At 43.1% G+C, this 17,710-nt stretch overlaps 2 protein-coding genes across 2 annotated transcripts; both read left to right on the top strand.

Moving 5' to 3' along the window:
- Positions 1 to 2,045: 2,045 nt before the first annotated feature.
- Positions 2,046 to 3,375, top strand: LOC123743506 (uncharacterized). The gene is made up of 3 exons (XM_082976130.1): positions 2,046 to 2,160; positions 2,251 to 2,306; positions 2,399 to 3,375. Exons 1-3 carry the CDS (start codon positions 2,132 to 2,134, stop codon positions 3,136 to 3,138), a joined length of 825 nt encoding a protein of 274 aa, XP_082832256.1. The 5' UTR covers positions 2,046 to 2,131; the 3' UTR covers positions 3,139 to 3,375.
- Positions 3,376 to 12,813: 9,438 nt separating this feature from the next.
- Positions 12,814 to 14,089, top strand: LOC123743507 (uncharacterized). Its single transcript, XM_082976131.1, has 3 exons — positions 12,814 to 12,928; positions 13,019 to 13,074; positions 13,167 to 14,089. The coding sequence occupies exons 1-3, from the start codon at positions 12,900 to 12,902 to the stop codon at positions 13,850 to 13,852; spliced, it is 771 nt and encodes a 256-aa protein (XP_082832257.1). The 5' UTR covers positions 12,814 to 12,899; the 3' UTR covers positions 13,853 to 14,089.
- Positions 14,090 to 17,710: the final 3,621 nt, after the last annotated feature.

Genomic DNA, 17,710 nt, shown 5'->3' on the forward strand with positions numbered 1-17,710 from the left:
TTATTTTGTGATGTTATTAAGAATGGTATCAAGGAAATCAGCTTCAGTGATTTTTTGCAGTTCGTTCCAGTCATTGGCAGCAGAGAACTGGAAGGAAATGCGGCCAAAGGAAGAATTGGCTTTGGGGGTGACCAGTGAGATATACCAGCTGGAGCGTGTGCTATGGGTGGGTGCTGCTATGGTGACCAGTGAGCTGAGACAAGGCGGGGCTTTACCTAGCAGAGACTTGTAGATGACCTGGAGCCAGTGGGTTTTGCGATGAGTATGAAGCGAGGGCCAGCCAACGAGAGCGTACAGGTCGCAGTGGTGGGTAGTATATGGGGCTTTGGTGACAAAACGGATGGCACTGTGATAGACTGCATCCAATTTGTTGAGTAGAGTGTTGGAGGCTATTTTGTAAATTACATGGCCGAAGTCGAGGATCGGTAGGATGGTCAGTTTTACGAGGGTATGTTTGGCAGCATAAGAGAAGGATGCTTTGTTGCGAAATAGGAAGCCGATTGTAGATTTAATTTTGGATTGGAGATGCTTAATGTGAGTCTGGAAGGAGAGTTTACAGTCTAACCAGACACCTAGGTAATTGTAGTTGTCCACATATTCTAAGTCAGATCCGTCCAGAGTAGTGATGCTGGACGGGCGGGCAGGTGCAAGCAGCGATCGGTTGAAGAGCATGCATTTAGTTTTACTTGCATTTCAGAGCAGTTGGAGAGTTGTATGGCATTGAAGCTCGTCTGGAGGTCAGTTAAAACTTCTCTAGGGTATGTGGAACGGTAGCGTCCCAACTCGCCAACAGCCAGTGAAATAGCAGAGTGCCAAATTCAAAACAACAAAACTCTCATAATTCAAATTTCTCACACATACAAGTATTATACACCATTTGAAATAATAGTTTTTCAACTTTTAAGCTGAACATTCTGATATGTTCCATCAGCCTTATGAACTGATACAGCATATACCACCACTTTACTACTTTGATACATATCAGTTGGGATTAAGAATTGAGTACACGAAATGTCCACTGAAAACAAAGTGGTATACTTTAGTATAGCCTCCATTACACCACTGACTGTACGATTTGAGAAGGGCGCTCCTCCCTCACTTCTTTTGTCATTTCACATCACCTTCCGAATGACTGGTGCACCGCCGCTCAGGTTAATTGAACTCCCTCATAGGCTGCATTTACAAAATATTATTTTTTTCACTAATTCGTCTTTTGACCCATCAGCTCTAAAAAAGATCTGTTGTGAAAAGATCTGATGCGATTGGTCAAAAGGCCAATACGTGGAAAAAAGATTAGAATTGGACGGCCTGTGTAACACAGCCATAGGCAACATTCTGCAGCAAAGGTGAGGCGACGCAACAACCAATGGATGCGTGCCACATCATCAACTGTGTCATCCACTGACATATGATGTGGTTAGCTGATACTTAAAAGACCTATCAAGGTGATGTAGATCTGTCAGACGTCAGCAACTTCTAAGCTTTGGAAAGCGGCCGAAGTCTGTCTGGCCTCAACCACAAACTCCCTCATAGTCTGTTTGGTCCCAGCCACACAGGCTGTGTTTAAACATGCAGCCCATTTCTGACCTTCTGCCCCGCATTACTGGCATAACAGCTGATCTGATTGGTGAAAAGACAAATTACTGGGGAATAAATAAGTATTGGGCTGCAACAGATGCTTGAACATGTATGAAATTGAATATGCATTCATCAATTGTCTGTTTTCAATTAAAATGTTGAACTGAATTTGGTGTGTTTTTTTGTAGTACAATCATCTCTGTTGTTCACCATATGTCAACGGATGGCTTCTGTTGAAAAACAATTGGCTCAATCCGGAATGGGTGGGAATGGGTGAGGTCACTCTTTAAAACCATTGGATTGGTCCATGATGTGCAAACTCCACCCTCCAGCACACCAGCTGAATGAAATCAAGAGCACCTAATCGCAATTGGGAAATTTAACCAATTGCAATGAAGTTCATTGGCTGACAGCTGTACAGCTGGTTAGAAGGGTCTGGGATTCCTTTATAAGGATCAACCAAAAACAGCTGTAAGATATAGTAACAGGGATACTGTGGTAGGGTGTCTGTCTTCTATTAGTTCTGCATATTGTTGTGGTTTTGATCACTGAAATGGCTGTGACTTTTGGACTCTCTTTGAGGTTAGTGTTTCATTATATTCATCTGATTGGTTTACCTTGTCTTAAAGTTTTCACTGGTTATTTGTGTTTAACTGTCTGAATGTTTTGTAGTGTTTCTTGGATTTGTTGCCTGCTAATTGGAGGGATAACGTGTTTTACCCTTCAAGGTGCGTTTGGTTTCCACTAATTCAGCTCAAATCAGTCTAGTTCCAATAGTATAAGGCTAGCCTTTTACATAATGTTGTTCTTTGTTTCCTAGATAATGCTTATGGGCATCCTGCCTACACTGAACCAGAATCAACTGGATCCCAAGCAAGTGTGGTGTCTGGTCCAAATGCTAAAGCTAATGGCCGCAATACCCCAGCTAGTGTGACGTTGTGTCGAAATGCCTCAGCAGAAGCGGCCGGCCCCCGCGCCTCAGCAGAAGCTACTGGCAAAAATACCCCAGCAAGTGTGACGTTGTGTCGCAATGCCTCAGCAGAAGCGACCGGCCCCCGCACCTCAACAAAAGCGACCGGCCCCAGCGCCTCAGCAGAAGCGAACGGCCCCCGCGCCTCAGCAGAAGCGACCGGCCCCCGCGCCTCAGCAGAAGCGACCGGCCCCCGCGCCTCAGCAGAAGCGACCGGCCCCCGCGCCTCAGCAGAAGCGACCGGCCCCCGCGCCTCAGCAGAAGCGACCGGCCCCCGCGCCTCAGCAAAAGCTACTGGTAAAAATACCCCAGCAAGTGTGACGTTGTGTCGAAATGCCTCAGCAGAAGCGACCGGCCCCCGCGCCTCAGCAGAAGCGACCGGCCCCCGCGCCTCAGCAGAAGCGACCGGCCCCCGCGCCTCAGCAGAAGCGACCGGCCCCCGCGCCTCAGCAGAAGCGACAAGCCTTGAACAGACGGCCCGACCCCTCAACAAGCTAGATAGGGAGATCATAATTTGGTTTGCCCAACTCCTTAATCGTCTTTCCCCTGTTACTGTGCCTCCATTTGAAGAAAAGGGCAAAGGTAACTGAGGTGAGGAAATGTGCAACCTAATGCACTTTGAAATGAGGATCTTGCGCATCATCATGCAAAAATGTTTACAGGGGTGGATGCTACATTGGTATAAGTTTTTATAACCATACAACTAAAATTGACATCTGATTTGGTGACATTGCTGACACTTTGGTTCTACGGTCATGCTTTTGATTTGGCCTTGTGTTCCTGCTACTCTTGCATGGTTTGATCAATAAACAATTTGATTCTCAAAATGCCTTGTCTTTAAAATGGAGGGGTCTCTTCTGCCCACCATGTGCTTGCTGATCGGGGACAGACTTGGTCTGGAGTAAAAGGGAATGTGGTTCACAACACTTGTGTAAACAGATTTGTTTACCTTTTCTGGTAGTTCAAATGCTAAAGTTCTGTAAATTGTCAAAGCTCCCTCATGTTAATTCCTAACGGTATTTGTGTAGGGTGTTCCACTTACATTAATCTGCCCGTTAAATTGGTTACCATACTAGGAGTCCCGTTAGCGTGACACCTGTCGACAACATCCGGTGACAGGCGGGTGTGCAAATCTAATATTGAACATTATATTTTAAAGCTTTAATTTTTGTTAATCTAACTGCTTTACAGCGACAGCATATCATGCTATTGTTTGAGAATGGCGGTCTACATGTTGCTACAACAAGCATGGTTGTTTTAAGTCTTGTTGGTGCCATCGATTTCAGTAATCAACATGCAGACAAAGGAATCCAAGAAGCTACTGCTTAACTTTTAAAATAAGTTCAACACTTCTATTTAATCCTCAGGTACTTATAATGTAAAACTGTATTTTATAATGACAGTATGTTCAATAGAAAAACCTTGAACAAAGACATATCTAGTTGAAGCCATAGGAATTGCAATCTGGGAGCTGGAATTGCATTGGACCCATAGCTTTCCATTGAAAGATCATGGGATCTCAAAGAGTAATTTCTGGTTCTTTTTTCTTTGGATTTTCAGCTACCATATCAATTGTGTTAGTCTCATACATTTTAACATTGACAAACGTCAGTGTTTTCTATCCAATAATACCAATCATATGCATGTCCTGGCTTCTGGGCCTGAGTGCCAGGCAGTTTACTTGGGCACGTCAGTCAGGTGGAAATTCTGAAAAAAGGACCCTAGCCCTAACAAGTTACCATAGGTGCCTAAAGAATATGAATGCAGTTTACCTGATAGTCCCATTGCCTGTAACTGTAACCTCTCCCAGGGAACATGGATGCAATCGTATATATATTAATCAACTTTGGGCAGAGTAAGTGAACTCGTTAACATATGGATTGTCTGAAAGACGAGCTGGAATATTTAGACACAGAACTCTCAATGTGGTCTGCTGCACAATCCATTTCTATCTGACCACAATGAGGTTGCACTTGCAGATGCCTGCTGGCAGATACTTTAAAAGGTGTGCTTAATTAAGCTCACACATTGCACTTTTATCTAGAGCCAATGTTCTTAAGCCTGGTGACTCAATACTGCTTTTTTGGTATCAAGGGGTCAATCTCAAAAACAGAGGTGGATGACCCCTGGGGTAGTTTTTAGGGGGGGGGGGATCTGAATGATCTGCATTCTGTGATCGTTTGTTATCCAGGATCAGGTCAAACTGAGTTTTTAAACCGTTTTTTCAGAAAATAATAGTCAGTGGAATCCAGATATCACAGAATCCAGTTTGAGTGCTTTGAACAGGCCTTCACCTGGCCATCTACTGGACAGGTTGTGGCACGTCTACACTGTCATAGGGAAACATGAGTAAACTATTCTGAATAAAAATATAAATGCAACATGTTAAGTGTTGGTCCCATGTTTCATGAGTTGAAATAAAATATTCCAGAGGATTTGATGTAACGTTTATTATGATAAGCCGCCTCCAACGTCAATTTAGAGAATTTGGCAGTACGTCCAAACGGCCTCAAAACAGCAGACCGTGTGTAACCACGCCAACCCACGACGTCCACATCTGGCTTCTTCACCTGTGGGATCGTCTGAGACCAAACATCCGGACAGCTGATGAAATGAAAGAGTCTTTCTGTCTGCCCTTTTGTGGGGGAAAACTAATTCTGATTGGCTGGGCATGGCTCCCCAGTGTGTGGGCCTGGCTCTCAAGTGGGTGGGTCTATGCCCTCCCAGGCACACCCATGGCTGCGCCTCAACCCAGTCATGTGAAATCCATAGATAACAACCTCATTTTTTTATTTCAATTGACTGATTTCTTTATTTGAACTGTAACTCAGTAAATTTATGGAAATTGTTGCATGTTGCGTTTATTTTTTTCAGTATACAGTAACAGTCAAAAGTTTGTACACACCTACTCATTCAAGGGTATTTCCTTATTTTTCCTATTTTCTACATTGTAGAATAATAGTGAAGACATCAAAACCATGAAATAACACATATGGAATCATGTAGTAACCAAAAAAGTGTTAAACAAATCAAAATATATTTTAGATTCTTCAAAGGAGCCACCCTTTGCCTTGATGACAGCTTTGCACACTCTTGGCATTCTCTCAAACAGCTTAACCTAGAATGCTTTTCAAACAGTCTTGCAGGAGTTCTCACATATGCTGAGCACTATATAGATACTTTTGTACAGGTTTCCTCCAGCATCTTCACAAGGTCCTTTGCTGTTATTCTGGGATTGATTTGCACTTTTCGCACCAAAGTGCGTTAATCTCTAGGAGATAGAATGTGCCTCCTTTCTGAGCGGTATGATGGCTGCGTGGTCCCATGGTGTTTATACTTGCACACTATTGTTTGTACAGATGAACGTGGTACCTTCAGGCATTTGGAAATTGCTCCCAAGGATGAACCAGACTTGCAGAGGTTTACAACATTTTTTCCGAGGTCTTAGCTGATTTCTTTTGATTTTCTCATGATGTCAAGCAAAGAGGCACTGAGTTTGAAGGTAGGCCTTGAAATACATCCACAGGTACACCTCCAATTGACTCAAATTGGCCTATAAGAAGCTTCTAAAGCCATGACATCATTTTCTGGAATTTTCCAAGCTGTTTATTAAAGGCACAGTCAACTTAGTGTATGTAAACTTCTGACCCACTGGAATTGTGACACGGTGAATTATTGTCATGTCCTGACCTTAGAAAGCTGTTATTTTCTATGGTAGTTTAGGTCAGGATGTGACAGGGGGGTTTTCTAGTTTAGTTTTTCTATGTTGTCAGGTTCTAGCTTTGTATTTCTATGTTGGGTTTTGTTTGGGATGATCTCCAATTAGAGGCAACTGGTCCTCGTTGTCTTTAATTGGAGATCATACTTAAGTAGGGTTTTTTTCCACCTGGGTTTGTGGGAGATTGTTTCTGAGTTAGTGTATGTTTCTACACTGCGTCACGGTTTGTTGTTTTTGATCGTTCAGTTTGTTGTGTATGTATTGCAATGTTTCACAGTGAAAATAAAATGTGGAACCACACACACGCTGCACTTTGGTCCGCTCCTTCCTACGACAACCGTGACAATTATAAGTGAAATAATCTGTCTGTAATCAATTGTTGGAAAAATTACTTGTGTCATGCACAAAGTAGATGTCCTAACCGATTTGCCAAAACTATAGTTTCTTAACAAGAAATTTGAGTAGTCGTTGAAAAACAAATTTTAATGACTCCAATCTAAGTGTATGTAAACTTCTGACTTCAACTGTATGTAAACAGCTACAAAGAATACAGATGAACTCTCTCGGTAGGTAGTGTGGTTGTAACGTCTGCTTCCAACTGACACTCTCAAACATGTCGATCCCCTGAACGCAGCCCACTTTCCAGCTCACACTCTCAAACACATAGATCCCCTGAACGCAGCTCACTTTCCAGCCTTTTGCCTATTCCCTGCCTGTACTTTAGCCTATCGGATTTCCTGTTATCAACCTATTGCCTGATCTAGAGACGACGTTACTAGCCTTTTCCCTGCCTGTACTGTTGCCTTTTTGGACCCCCTGTGTATGACCTTCTGCCTGCCCCTGGACCAAGCTACCTGCCGCCTCCTGTGGTCCTTTACAATAAACACTTGCTGCGCCCTGCACTTCCGCTCTCTGTCTCCCATCGTGTTCCTTACAGTGGTCGACAGCTTATCATGAGAAACTCTACCTCAGGCGAGCAATAGCTCGAGACTTCCTTAGATATCGTGTACCAGAAGTTGTTTATAAAAATACATAGACTGCTGCCCCTTGTATTACTAGACGCCGCTGTTCTATCCTGCCGGTACATCGTAGTATGTTGATGTTGTTGTTGTTCAGCCATGACTCCGCGAAGCATGAGATGTTACAGTTTTTAATGTCCCGTTGGTAATTTAACCTGTTGTGGTATAGGGGCAGTATTTTCACGTCCGGATAAAAAACGTACCCGATTTAATCTGGTTACTACTCCTGCCCAGAAACTAGAATATGCATATAATATATAATTAGTAGATTTGGATAGAAACCACTCTAAAGTTTCTAAAACTGTTTGAATGGTGTCTGTGAGCATAACATAACTCATATGGCAGGCCAAAACCTGAGAAGATTCCATGCAGGAAGTGCCCTGTCTGACGATTTGTTGTCCTTCTGTTGCATCTCTATCGACATTACAGCATCTGTGCTGTAACGTGACACTTTCTAAGGCTTCCATTTGCTCTCTAAAGCCACCAGAAAGTGGAATGGGGTGTCTGCTGTCTCTGGGCAAAGCACAGTAGCAGAGTTTGTAAGTGGTCAGCCTGGGGACAGTGAGACTGAGATGCGCGTTCACAAGACTTCTCCATTTTTTTCTTTCAGCCTTTGAATGAATACAACGTTGCCCGGTTGGAATATTATTGCTATTTTACGAGAAAAGTAGCATAAAAATTCATTTTAAACAGTGTTTTACATGCTTCTAAGTACGGTAATGGAATATTTTGAATTTTTTTGTCACAAAATGAGCTCGCGCGTTACCCTTCATATAGTGACCTGAACGCACGAACAAAACGGTGGTATTTGGATATAACTATGGATTATTTGGAACCAAAACAACATTTGTTGTTGAAGTAGAAGTCCTCGGAGTGCATTCTGACGAAGAACAGCAAAGGTAATCCAAATTTTCTAATAATAATTCTGAATTTAGGTTGTCCCAAACTTGGTGGGTGTCAAATTAGCTAGCCGTGATGGCCGAGCTATCTACTCAGAATATTGCAAAATGTGCTTTCGCCGAAAAGCTATTTTAAAATCGGACATAACGATTGCATAAAAGAGTTCTGTATCTATAATTCTTAAAATAATTGTTATGTATTTTCTCAACGTTTATCGTGAGTAATTTAGTAAATTCACCGGAGGTTTTCGGTGGGTATGCTAGTTCTGAACATCACATGCTAATGTAAAAAGCTGGTTTTTGATATAAATATGAACTTGATTGAACAAAACATGCATGTATTGTATAACATAATGTCCTAGGAGTGTCATCTGATGAAAATCATCAAAGGTTAGTGCTGCATTTAGCTGTGTGTTGGGTATTTGTGATGCATGCTAGTTGCTTGGAAATGGCTGTGTGTTTTTTTGTGTCTATGTACTCTACTAACATAATCTAATGTTTTGCTTTCGCTGTAAAGCCTTTTTGAAATCGGACAACGTGCTTCGATTCAGGAGAAGGGTATATATAAAATGCTGTAAAATAGTCCTATGTTTGAGAACTTTGAATTATGACATTTTGTGGTTTTAAATTTGGTGCTCTGATTTACATTTACATTTACATTTAAGTCATTTAGCAGATGCTCTTATCCAGAGCGACTTACAAATTGGTGCATTCACCTTATGATATCCAGTGTACAACCACTTTACAATAGTGCATCTAAATCTTTTAAGGGGGGGAGGGGGGTTAGAAGGATTACTTTATCCTATCCTAGGTATTCCTTAAAGAGGTGGGGTTTCAGGTGTCTCCGGAAGGTGGTGATTGACTCCGCTGTCCTGGCGTCGTGAGGGAGCTTGTTCCACCATTGGGGTGCCAGAGCAGCGAACAGTTTTGACTGGGCTGAGCAGGAACTGTGCTTCCTCAGAGGTAGGGGGGCCAGCAGGCCAGAGGTGGATGAACGCAGTGCCCTTGTTTGGGTGTAGGGCCTGATCAGAGCCTGAAGGTATGGAGGTGCCGTTCCCTTCACAGCTCCGTAGGCAATCACCATGGTCTTGTAGCGGATGCGAGCTTCAACTGGAAGCCAGTGGAGAGAGCGGAGGAGCGGGGTGACGTGAGAGAACTTGGGAAGGTTGAACACCAGACGGGCTGCGGCGTTCTGGATGAGTTGTAGGGGTTTAATGGCACAGGCAGGGAGCCCAGCCAACAGCGAGTTGCAGTAATCCAGACGGGAGATGACAAGTGCCTGGATTAGGACCTGCGCCGCTTCCTGTGTGAGGCAGGGTCGTACTCTGCGAATGTTGTAGAGCATGAACCTACAGGATCGGGTCACCGCCTTGATGTTAGTGGAGAAAGACAGGGTGTTGTCCAGGATCACGCCAAGGTTCTTAGCACTCTGGGAGATTTGTCACTGGCTGTTGAATAGTGTGGGACGATTTCGTCCCACCTCCCCTAGAGAGGTTAATCTTCCGCGTAACTCGTCGATTTCATTGTCCAAAGATTGCACATCTACTAACAGAATGGAGGGAAGTGTTTTTTTGTTGTTGATCACCTGCGAATTCTCAGAAGGCAGCCGGACCTTCGGCCCCTCTTTTTCCGCCTCCTCTTCACGCAGATCACGGGGATCGGGGCCTGTTCCCGAGGAAGCAGCGTATCCGTCGGGATCGTCAGAGTCGTGAATGGAAAAAGAAGATTCTGCTAGTCCGTGGTGAATAAATCGCAGTCCTGATGTCTAGAAGTTATTTTCGGTCATAAGAGACAGTAGAGACAACATTATGTACAAAATAAAAAATAAAACATAGGTACAAACAACACAAATAAGCAAACAAAAAAACACAAACGTCTGCCATCTTCTCCGGTGCCATCATACATCAAGCTGGACTTGGTATTTTACCAAATAGGGCACTCTTCTGAATGCCACCGCTACCTTGTCACAACACAAATGATTGGCTCAAACTTATTAACAAGGAAATAAATTCCACAAATTAACTTTTAACAAGGCACACATGCTCATTGAAATGCATTCCAGGTGACTACCTCATGAAGCTGGTTGAGAGATAGCCACCCTTTGCCGCCTTTGGCAATTTGAAGAATCTCAATTCTAAAATCTATTTAGATTTGTTTTACACCTTTTTGGTTACTACATGATTCCATATGTGTCATTTCATATTTTTGATGTCTTTACTATTATTAAACAATGTATCGAATCAGGAAAACAATTGATTGCTGGTGTATATAGCTTTAAGGTGACACAACTCTCCTGGCTGAGGATCCAAGGCCTCAGATCAGCTTGGCAAATGGCTGACGATGACCAGACCTCTCTCACCCACATAAGAGAAGAGGGGGAGTGCGGTGCCGAATAAAACACCGGCCCAGCCGAATCTCTCTCTTGTTCTAAAGTATTGGTAAAGGAATGTTCCTTTGTCTACAGAAGACCTTTTCCCACCAAAACTTTAACGCCCGAATAGTAAGCACTGGAGCTATATTTATAACATCTGAATGTTTGGAATGGTCAGTGGGGATCTAAAGAATAATCATGTCACATGTTTTATTATTTTGTGATGTTATTAAGAATGGTATCAAGGAAATCAGCTTCAGTGATTTTTTGCAGTTCGTTCCAGTCATTGGCAGCAGAGAACTGGAAGGAAATGCGGCCAAAGGAAGAATTGGCTTTGGGGGTGACCAGTGAGATATACCAGCTGGAGCGTGTGCTATGGGTGGGTGCTGCTATGGTGACCAGTGAGCTGAGACAAGGCGGGGCTTTACCTAGCAGAGACTTGTAGATGACCTGGAGCCAGTGGGTTTTGCGATGAGTATGAAGCGAGGGCCAGCCAACGAGAGCGTACAGGTCGCAGTGGTGGGTAGTATATGGGGCTTTGGTGACAAAACGGATGGCACTGTGATAGACTGCATCCAATTTGTTGAGTAGAGTGTTGGAGGCTATTTTGTAAATTACATGGCCGAAGTCGAGGATCGGTAGGATGGTCAGTTTTACGAGGGTATGTTTGGCAGCATAAGAGAAGGATGCTTTGTTGCGAAATAGGAAGCCGATTGTAGATTTAATTTTGGATTGGAGATGCTTAATGTGAGTCTGGAAGGAGAGTTTACAGTCTAACCAGACACCTAGGTAATTGTAGTTGTCCACATATTCTAAGTCAGATCCGTCCAGAGTAGTGATGCTGGACGGGCGGGCAGGTGCAAGCAGCGATCGGTTGAAGAGCATGCATTTAGTTTTACTTGCATTTCAGAGCAGTTGGAGAGTTGTATGGCATTGAAGCTCGTCTGGAGGTCAGTTAAAACTTCTCTAGGGTATGTGGAACGGTAGCGTCCCAACTCGCCAACAGCCAGTGAAATAGCAGAGTGCCAAATTCAAAACAACAAAACTCTCATAATTCAAATTTCTCACACATACAAGTATTATACACCATTTGAAATAATAGTTTTTCAACTTTTAAGCTGAACATTCTGATATGTTCCATCAGCCTTATGAACTGATACAGCATATACCACCACTTTACTACTTTGATACATATCAGTTGGGATTAAGAATTGAGTACACGAAATGTCCACTGAAAACAAAGTGGTATACTTTAGTATAGCCTCCATTACACCACTGACTGTACGATTTGAGAAGGGCGCTCCTCCCTCAGTTCTTTTGTCATTTCACATCACCTTCCGAATGACTGGTGCACCGCCGCTCAGGTTAATTGAACTCCCTCATAGGCTGCATTTACAAAATATTATTTTTTTCACTAATTCGTCTTTTGACCCATCAGCTCTAAAAAAGATCTGTTGTGAAAAGATCTGATGCGATTGGTCAAAAGGCCAATACGTGGAAAAAAGATTAGAATTGGACGGCCTGTGTAACACAGCCATAGGCAACATTCTGCAGCAAAGGTGAGGCGACGCAACAACCAATGGATGCGTGCCACATCATCAACTGTGTCATCCACTGACATATGATGTGGTTAGCTGATACTTAAAAGACCTATCAAGGTGATGTAGATCTGTCAGACGTCAGCAACTTCTAAGCTTTGGAAAGCGGCCGAAGTCTGTCTGGCCTCAACCACAAACTCCCTCATAGTCTGTTTGGTCCCAGCCACACAGGCTGTGTTTAAACATGCAGCCCATTTCTGACCTTCTGCCCCGCATTACTGGCATAACAGCTGATCTGATTGGTGAAAAGACAAATTACTGGGGAATAAATAAGTATTGGGCTGCAACAGATGCTTGAACATGTATGAAATTGAATATGCATTCATCAATTGTCTGTTTTCAATTAAAATGTTGAACTGAATTTGGTGTGTTTTTTTGTAGTACAATCATCTCTGTTGTTCACCATATGTCAACGGATGGCTTCTGTTGAAAAACAATTGGCTCAATCCGGAATGGGTGGGAATGGGTGAGGTCACTCTTTAAAACCATTGGATTGGTCCATGATGTGCAAACTCCACCCTCCAGCACACCAGCTGAATGAAATCAAGAGCACCTAATCGCAATTGGGAAATTTAACCAATTGCAATGAAGTTCATTGGCTGACAGCTGTACAGCTGGTTAGAAGGGTCTGGGATTCCTTTATAAGGATCAACCAAAAACAGCTGTAAGATATAGTAACAGGGATACTGTGGTAGGGTGTCTGTCTTCTATTAGTTCTGCATATTGTTGTGGTTTTGATCACTGAAATGGCTGTGACTTTTGGACTCTCTTTGAGGTTAGTGTTTCATTATATTCATCTGATTGGTTTACCTTGTCTTAAAGTTTTCACTGGTTATTTGTGTTTAACTGTCTGAATGTTTTGTAGTGTTTCTTGGATTTGTTGCCTGCTAATTGGAGGGATAACGTGTTTTACCCTTCAAGGTGCGTTTGGTTTCCACTAATTCAGCTCAAATCAGTCTAGTTCCAATAGTATAAGGCTAGCCTTTTACATAATGTTGTTCTTTGTTTCCTAGATAATGCTTATGGGCATCCTGCCTACACTGAACCAGAATCAACTGGATCCCAAGCAAGTGTGGTGTCTGGTCCAAATGCTAAAGCTAATGGCCGCAATACCCCAGCTAGTGTGACGTTGTGTCGAAATGCCTCAGCAGAAGCGGCCGGCCCCCGCGCCTCAGCAGAAGCTACTGGCAAAAATACCCCAGCAAGTGTGACGTTGTGTCGCAATGCCTCAGCAGAAGCGACCGGCCCCCGCACCTCAACAAAAGCGACCGGCCCCCGCGCCTCAGCAGAAGCGACCGGCCCCCGCGCCTCAGCAGAAGCGACCGGCCCCCGCGCCTCAGCAGAAGCGACCGGCCCCCGCGCCTCAGCAGAAGCGACCGGCCCCCGCGCCTCAGCAAAAGCTACTGGTAAAAATACCCCAGCAAGTGTGACGTTGTGTCGAAATGCCTCAGCAGAAGCGACCGGCCCCCGCGCCTCAGCAGAAGCGACCGGCCCCCGCGCCTCAGCAGAAGCGACCGGCCCCCGCGCCTCAGCAGAAGCGACCGGCCCCCGCGCCTCAGCAGAAGCGACAAGCCTTGAACAGACGGCCCGACCCCTCAACAAGCTAGATAGGGAGATCATAATTTGGTTTGCCCAACTCCTTAATCGTCTTTCCCCTGTTACTGTGCCTCCATTTGAAGAAAAGGGCAAAGGTAACTGAGGTGAGGAAATGTGCAACCTAATGCACTTTGAAATGAGGATCTTGCGCATCATCATGCAAAAATGTTTACAGGGGTGGATGCTACATTGGTATAAGTTTTTATAACCATACAACTAAAATTGACATCTGATTTGGTGACATTGCTGACACTTTGGTTCTACGGTCATGCTTTTGATTTGGCCTTGTGTTCCTGCTACTCTTGCATGGTTTGATCAATAAACAATTTGATTCTCAAAATGCCTTGTCTTTAAAATGGAGGGGTCTCTTCTGCCCACCATGTGCTTGCTGATCGGGGACAGACTTGGTCTGGAGTAAAAGGGAATGTGGTTCACAACACTTGTGTAAACAGATTTGTTTACCTTTTCTGGTAGTTCAAATGCTAAAGTTCTGTAAATTGTCAAAGCTCCCTCATGTTAATTCCTAACGGTATTTGTGTAGGGTGTTCCACTTACATTAATCTGCCCGTTACATTGGTTACCATACTAGGAGTCCCGTTAGCGTGACACCTGTCGACAACATCCGGTGACAGGCGGGTGTGCAAATCTAATATTGAACATTATATTTTAAAGCTTTAATTTTTGTTAATCTAACTGCTTTACAGCGACAGCATATCATGCTATTGTTTGAGAATGGCGGTCTACATGTTGCTACAACAAGCATGGTTGTTTTAAGTCTTGTTGGTGCCATCGATTTCAGTAATCAACATGCAGACAAAGGAATCCAAGAAGCTACTGCTTAACTTTTAAAATAAGTTCAACACTTCTATTTAATCCTCAGGTACTTATAATGTAAAACTGTATTTTATAATGACAGTATGTTCAATAGAAAAACCTTGAACAAAGACATATCTAGTTGAAGCCATAGGAATTGCAATCTGGGAGCTGGAATTGCATTGGACCCATAGCTTTCCATTGAAAGATCATGGGATCTCAAAGAGTAATTTCTGGTTCTTTTTTCTTTGGATTTTCAGCTACCATATCAATTGTGTTAGTCTCATACATTTTAACATTGACAAACGTCAGTGTTTTCTATCCAATAATACCAATCATATGCATGTCCTGGCTTCTGGGCCTGAGTGCCAGGCAGTTTACTTGGGCACGTCAGTCAGGTGGAAATTCTGAAAAAAGGACCCTAGCCCTAACAAGTTACCATAGGTGCCTAAAGAATATGAATGCAGTTTACCTGATAGTCCCATTGCCTGTAACTGTAACCTCTCCCAGGGAACATGGATGCAATCGTGTATATATATTAATCAACTTTGGGCAGAGTAAGTGAACTCGTTAACATATGGATTGTCTGAAAGACGAGCTGGAATATTTAGACACAGAACTCTCAATGTGGTCTGCTGCACAATCCATTTCTATCTGACCACAATGAGGTTGCACTTGCAGATGCCTGCTGGCAGATACTTTAAAAGGTGTGCTTAATTAAGCTCACACATTGCACTTTTATCTAGAGCCAATGTTCTTAAGCCTGGTGACTCAATACTGCTTTTTTGGTATCAAGGGGTCAATCTCAAAAACAGAGGTGGATGACCCCTGGGGTAGTTTTTAGGGGGGGGGGGATCTGAATGATCTGCATTCTGTGATCGTTTGTTATCCAGGATCAGGTCAAACTGAGTTTTTAAACCGTTTTTTCAGAAAATAATAGTCAGTGGAATCCAGATATCACAGAATCCAGTTTGAGTGCTTTGAACAGGCCTTCACCTGGCCATCTACTGGACAGGTTGTGGCACGTCTACACTGTCATAGGGAAACATGAGTAAACTATTCTGAATAAAAATATAAATGCAACATGTTAAGTGTTGGTCCCATGTTTCATGAGTTGAAATAAAATATTCCAGAGGATTTGATGTAACGTTTATTATGATAAGCCGCCTCCAACGTCAATTTAGAGAATTTGGCAGTACGTCCAAACGGCCTCAAAACAGCAGACCGTGTGTAACCACGCCAACCCACGACGTCCACATCTGGCTTCTTCACCTGTGGGATCGTCTGAGACCAAACATCCGGACAGCTGATGAAATGAAAGAGTCTTTCTGTCTGCCCTTTTGTGGGGGAAAACTAATTCTGATTGGCTGGGCATGGCTCCCCAGTGTGTGGGCCTGGCTCTCAAGTGGGTGGGTCTATGCCCTCCCAGGCACACCCATGGCTGCGCCTCAACCCAGTCATGTGAAATCCATAGATAACAACCTCATTTTTTTATTTCAATTGACTGATTTCTTTATTTGAACTGTAACTCAGTAAATTTATGGAAATTGTTGCATGTTGCGTTTATTTTTTTCAGTATACAGTAACAGTCAAAAGTTTGTACACACCTACTCATTCAAGGGTATTTCCTTATTTTTCCTATTTTCTACATTGTAGAATAATAGTGAAGACATCAAAACCATGAAATAACACATATGGAATCATGTAGTAACCAAAAAAGTGTTAAACAAATCAAAATATATTTTAGATTCTTCAAAGGAGCCACCCTTTGCCTTGATGACAGCTTTGCACACTCTTGGCATTCTCTCAAACAGCTTAACCTAGAATGCTTTTCAAACAGTCTTGCAGGAGTTCTCACATATGCTGAGCACTATATAGATACTTTTGTACAGGTTTCCTCCAGCATCTTCACAAGGTCCTTTGCTGTTATTCTGGGATTGATTTGCACTTTTCGCACCAAAGTGCGTTAATCTCTAGGAGATAGAACGTGCCTCCTTTCTGAGCGGTATGATGGCTGCGTGGTCCCATGGTGTTTATACTTGCACACTATTGTTTGTACAGATGAACGTGGTACCTTCAGGCGTTTGGAAATTGCTCCCAAGGATGAACCAGACTTGCAGAGGTTTACAACATTTTTTCCGAGGTCTTAGCTGATTTCTTTTGATTTTCTCATGATGTCAAGCAAAGAGGCACTGAGTTTGAAGGTAGGCCTTGAAATACATCCACAGGTACACCTCCAATTGACTCAAATTGGCCTATAAGAAGCTTCTAAAGCCATGACATCATTTTCTGGAATTTTCCAAGCTGTTTATTAAAGGCACAGTCAACTTAGTGTATGTAAACTTCTGACCCACTGGAATTGTGACACGGTGAATTATTGTCATGTCCTGACCTTAGAAAGCTGTTATTTTCTATGGTAGTTTAGGTCAGGATGTGACAGGGGGGTTTTCTAGTTTAGTTTTTCTATGTTGTCAGGTTCTAGCTTTGTATTTCTATGTTGGGTTTTGTTTGGGATGATCTCCAATTAGAGGCAACTGGTCCTCGTTGTCTTTAATTGGAGATCATACTTAAGTAGGGTTTTTTTCCACCTGGGTTTGTGGGAGATTGTTTCTGAGTTAGTGTATGTTTCTACACTGCGTCACGGTTTGTTGTTTTTGATCGTTCAGTTTGTTGTGTATGTATTGCAATGTTTCACAGTGAAAATAAAATGTGGAACCACACACACGCTGCACTTTGGTCCGCTCCTTCCTACGACAACCGTGACAATTATAAGTGAAATAATCTGTCTGTAATCAATTGTTGGAAAAATTACTTGTGTCATGCACAAAGTAGATGTCCTAACCGATTTGCCAAAACTATAGTTTCTTAACAAGAAATTTGAGTAGTCGTTGAAAAACAAATTTGAATGACTCCAATCTAAGTGTATGTAAACTTCTGACTTCAACTGTATGTAAACAGCTACAAAGAATACAGATGAACTCTCTCGGTAGGTAGTGTGGTTGTAACGTCTGCTTCCAACTGACACTCTCAAACATGTCGATCCCCTGAACGCAGCCCACTTTCCAGCTCACACTCTCAAACACATAGATCCCCTGAACGCAGCTCACTTTCCAGCCTTTTGCCTATTCCCTGCCTGTACTTTAGCCTA

The sequence above is a fragment of the Salmo salar genome, chromosome 06, assembly GCF_965601325.2.
Source record: "Salmo salar chromosome 06, fSalSal1, whole genome shotgun sequence".
Lineage (NCBI taxonomy): Eukaryota > Metazoa > Chordata > Actinopteri > Salmoniformes > Salmonidae > Salmo > Salmo salar.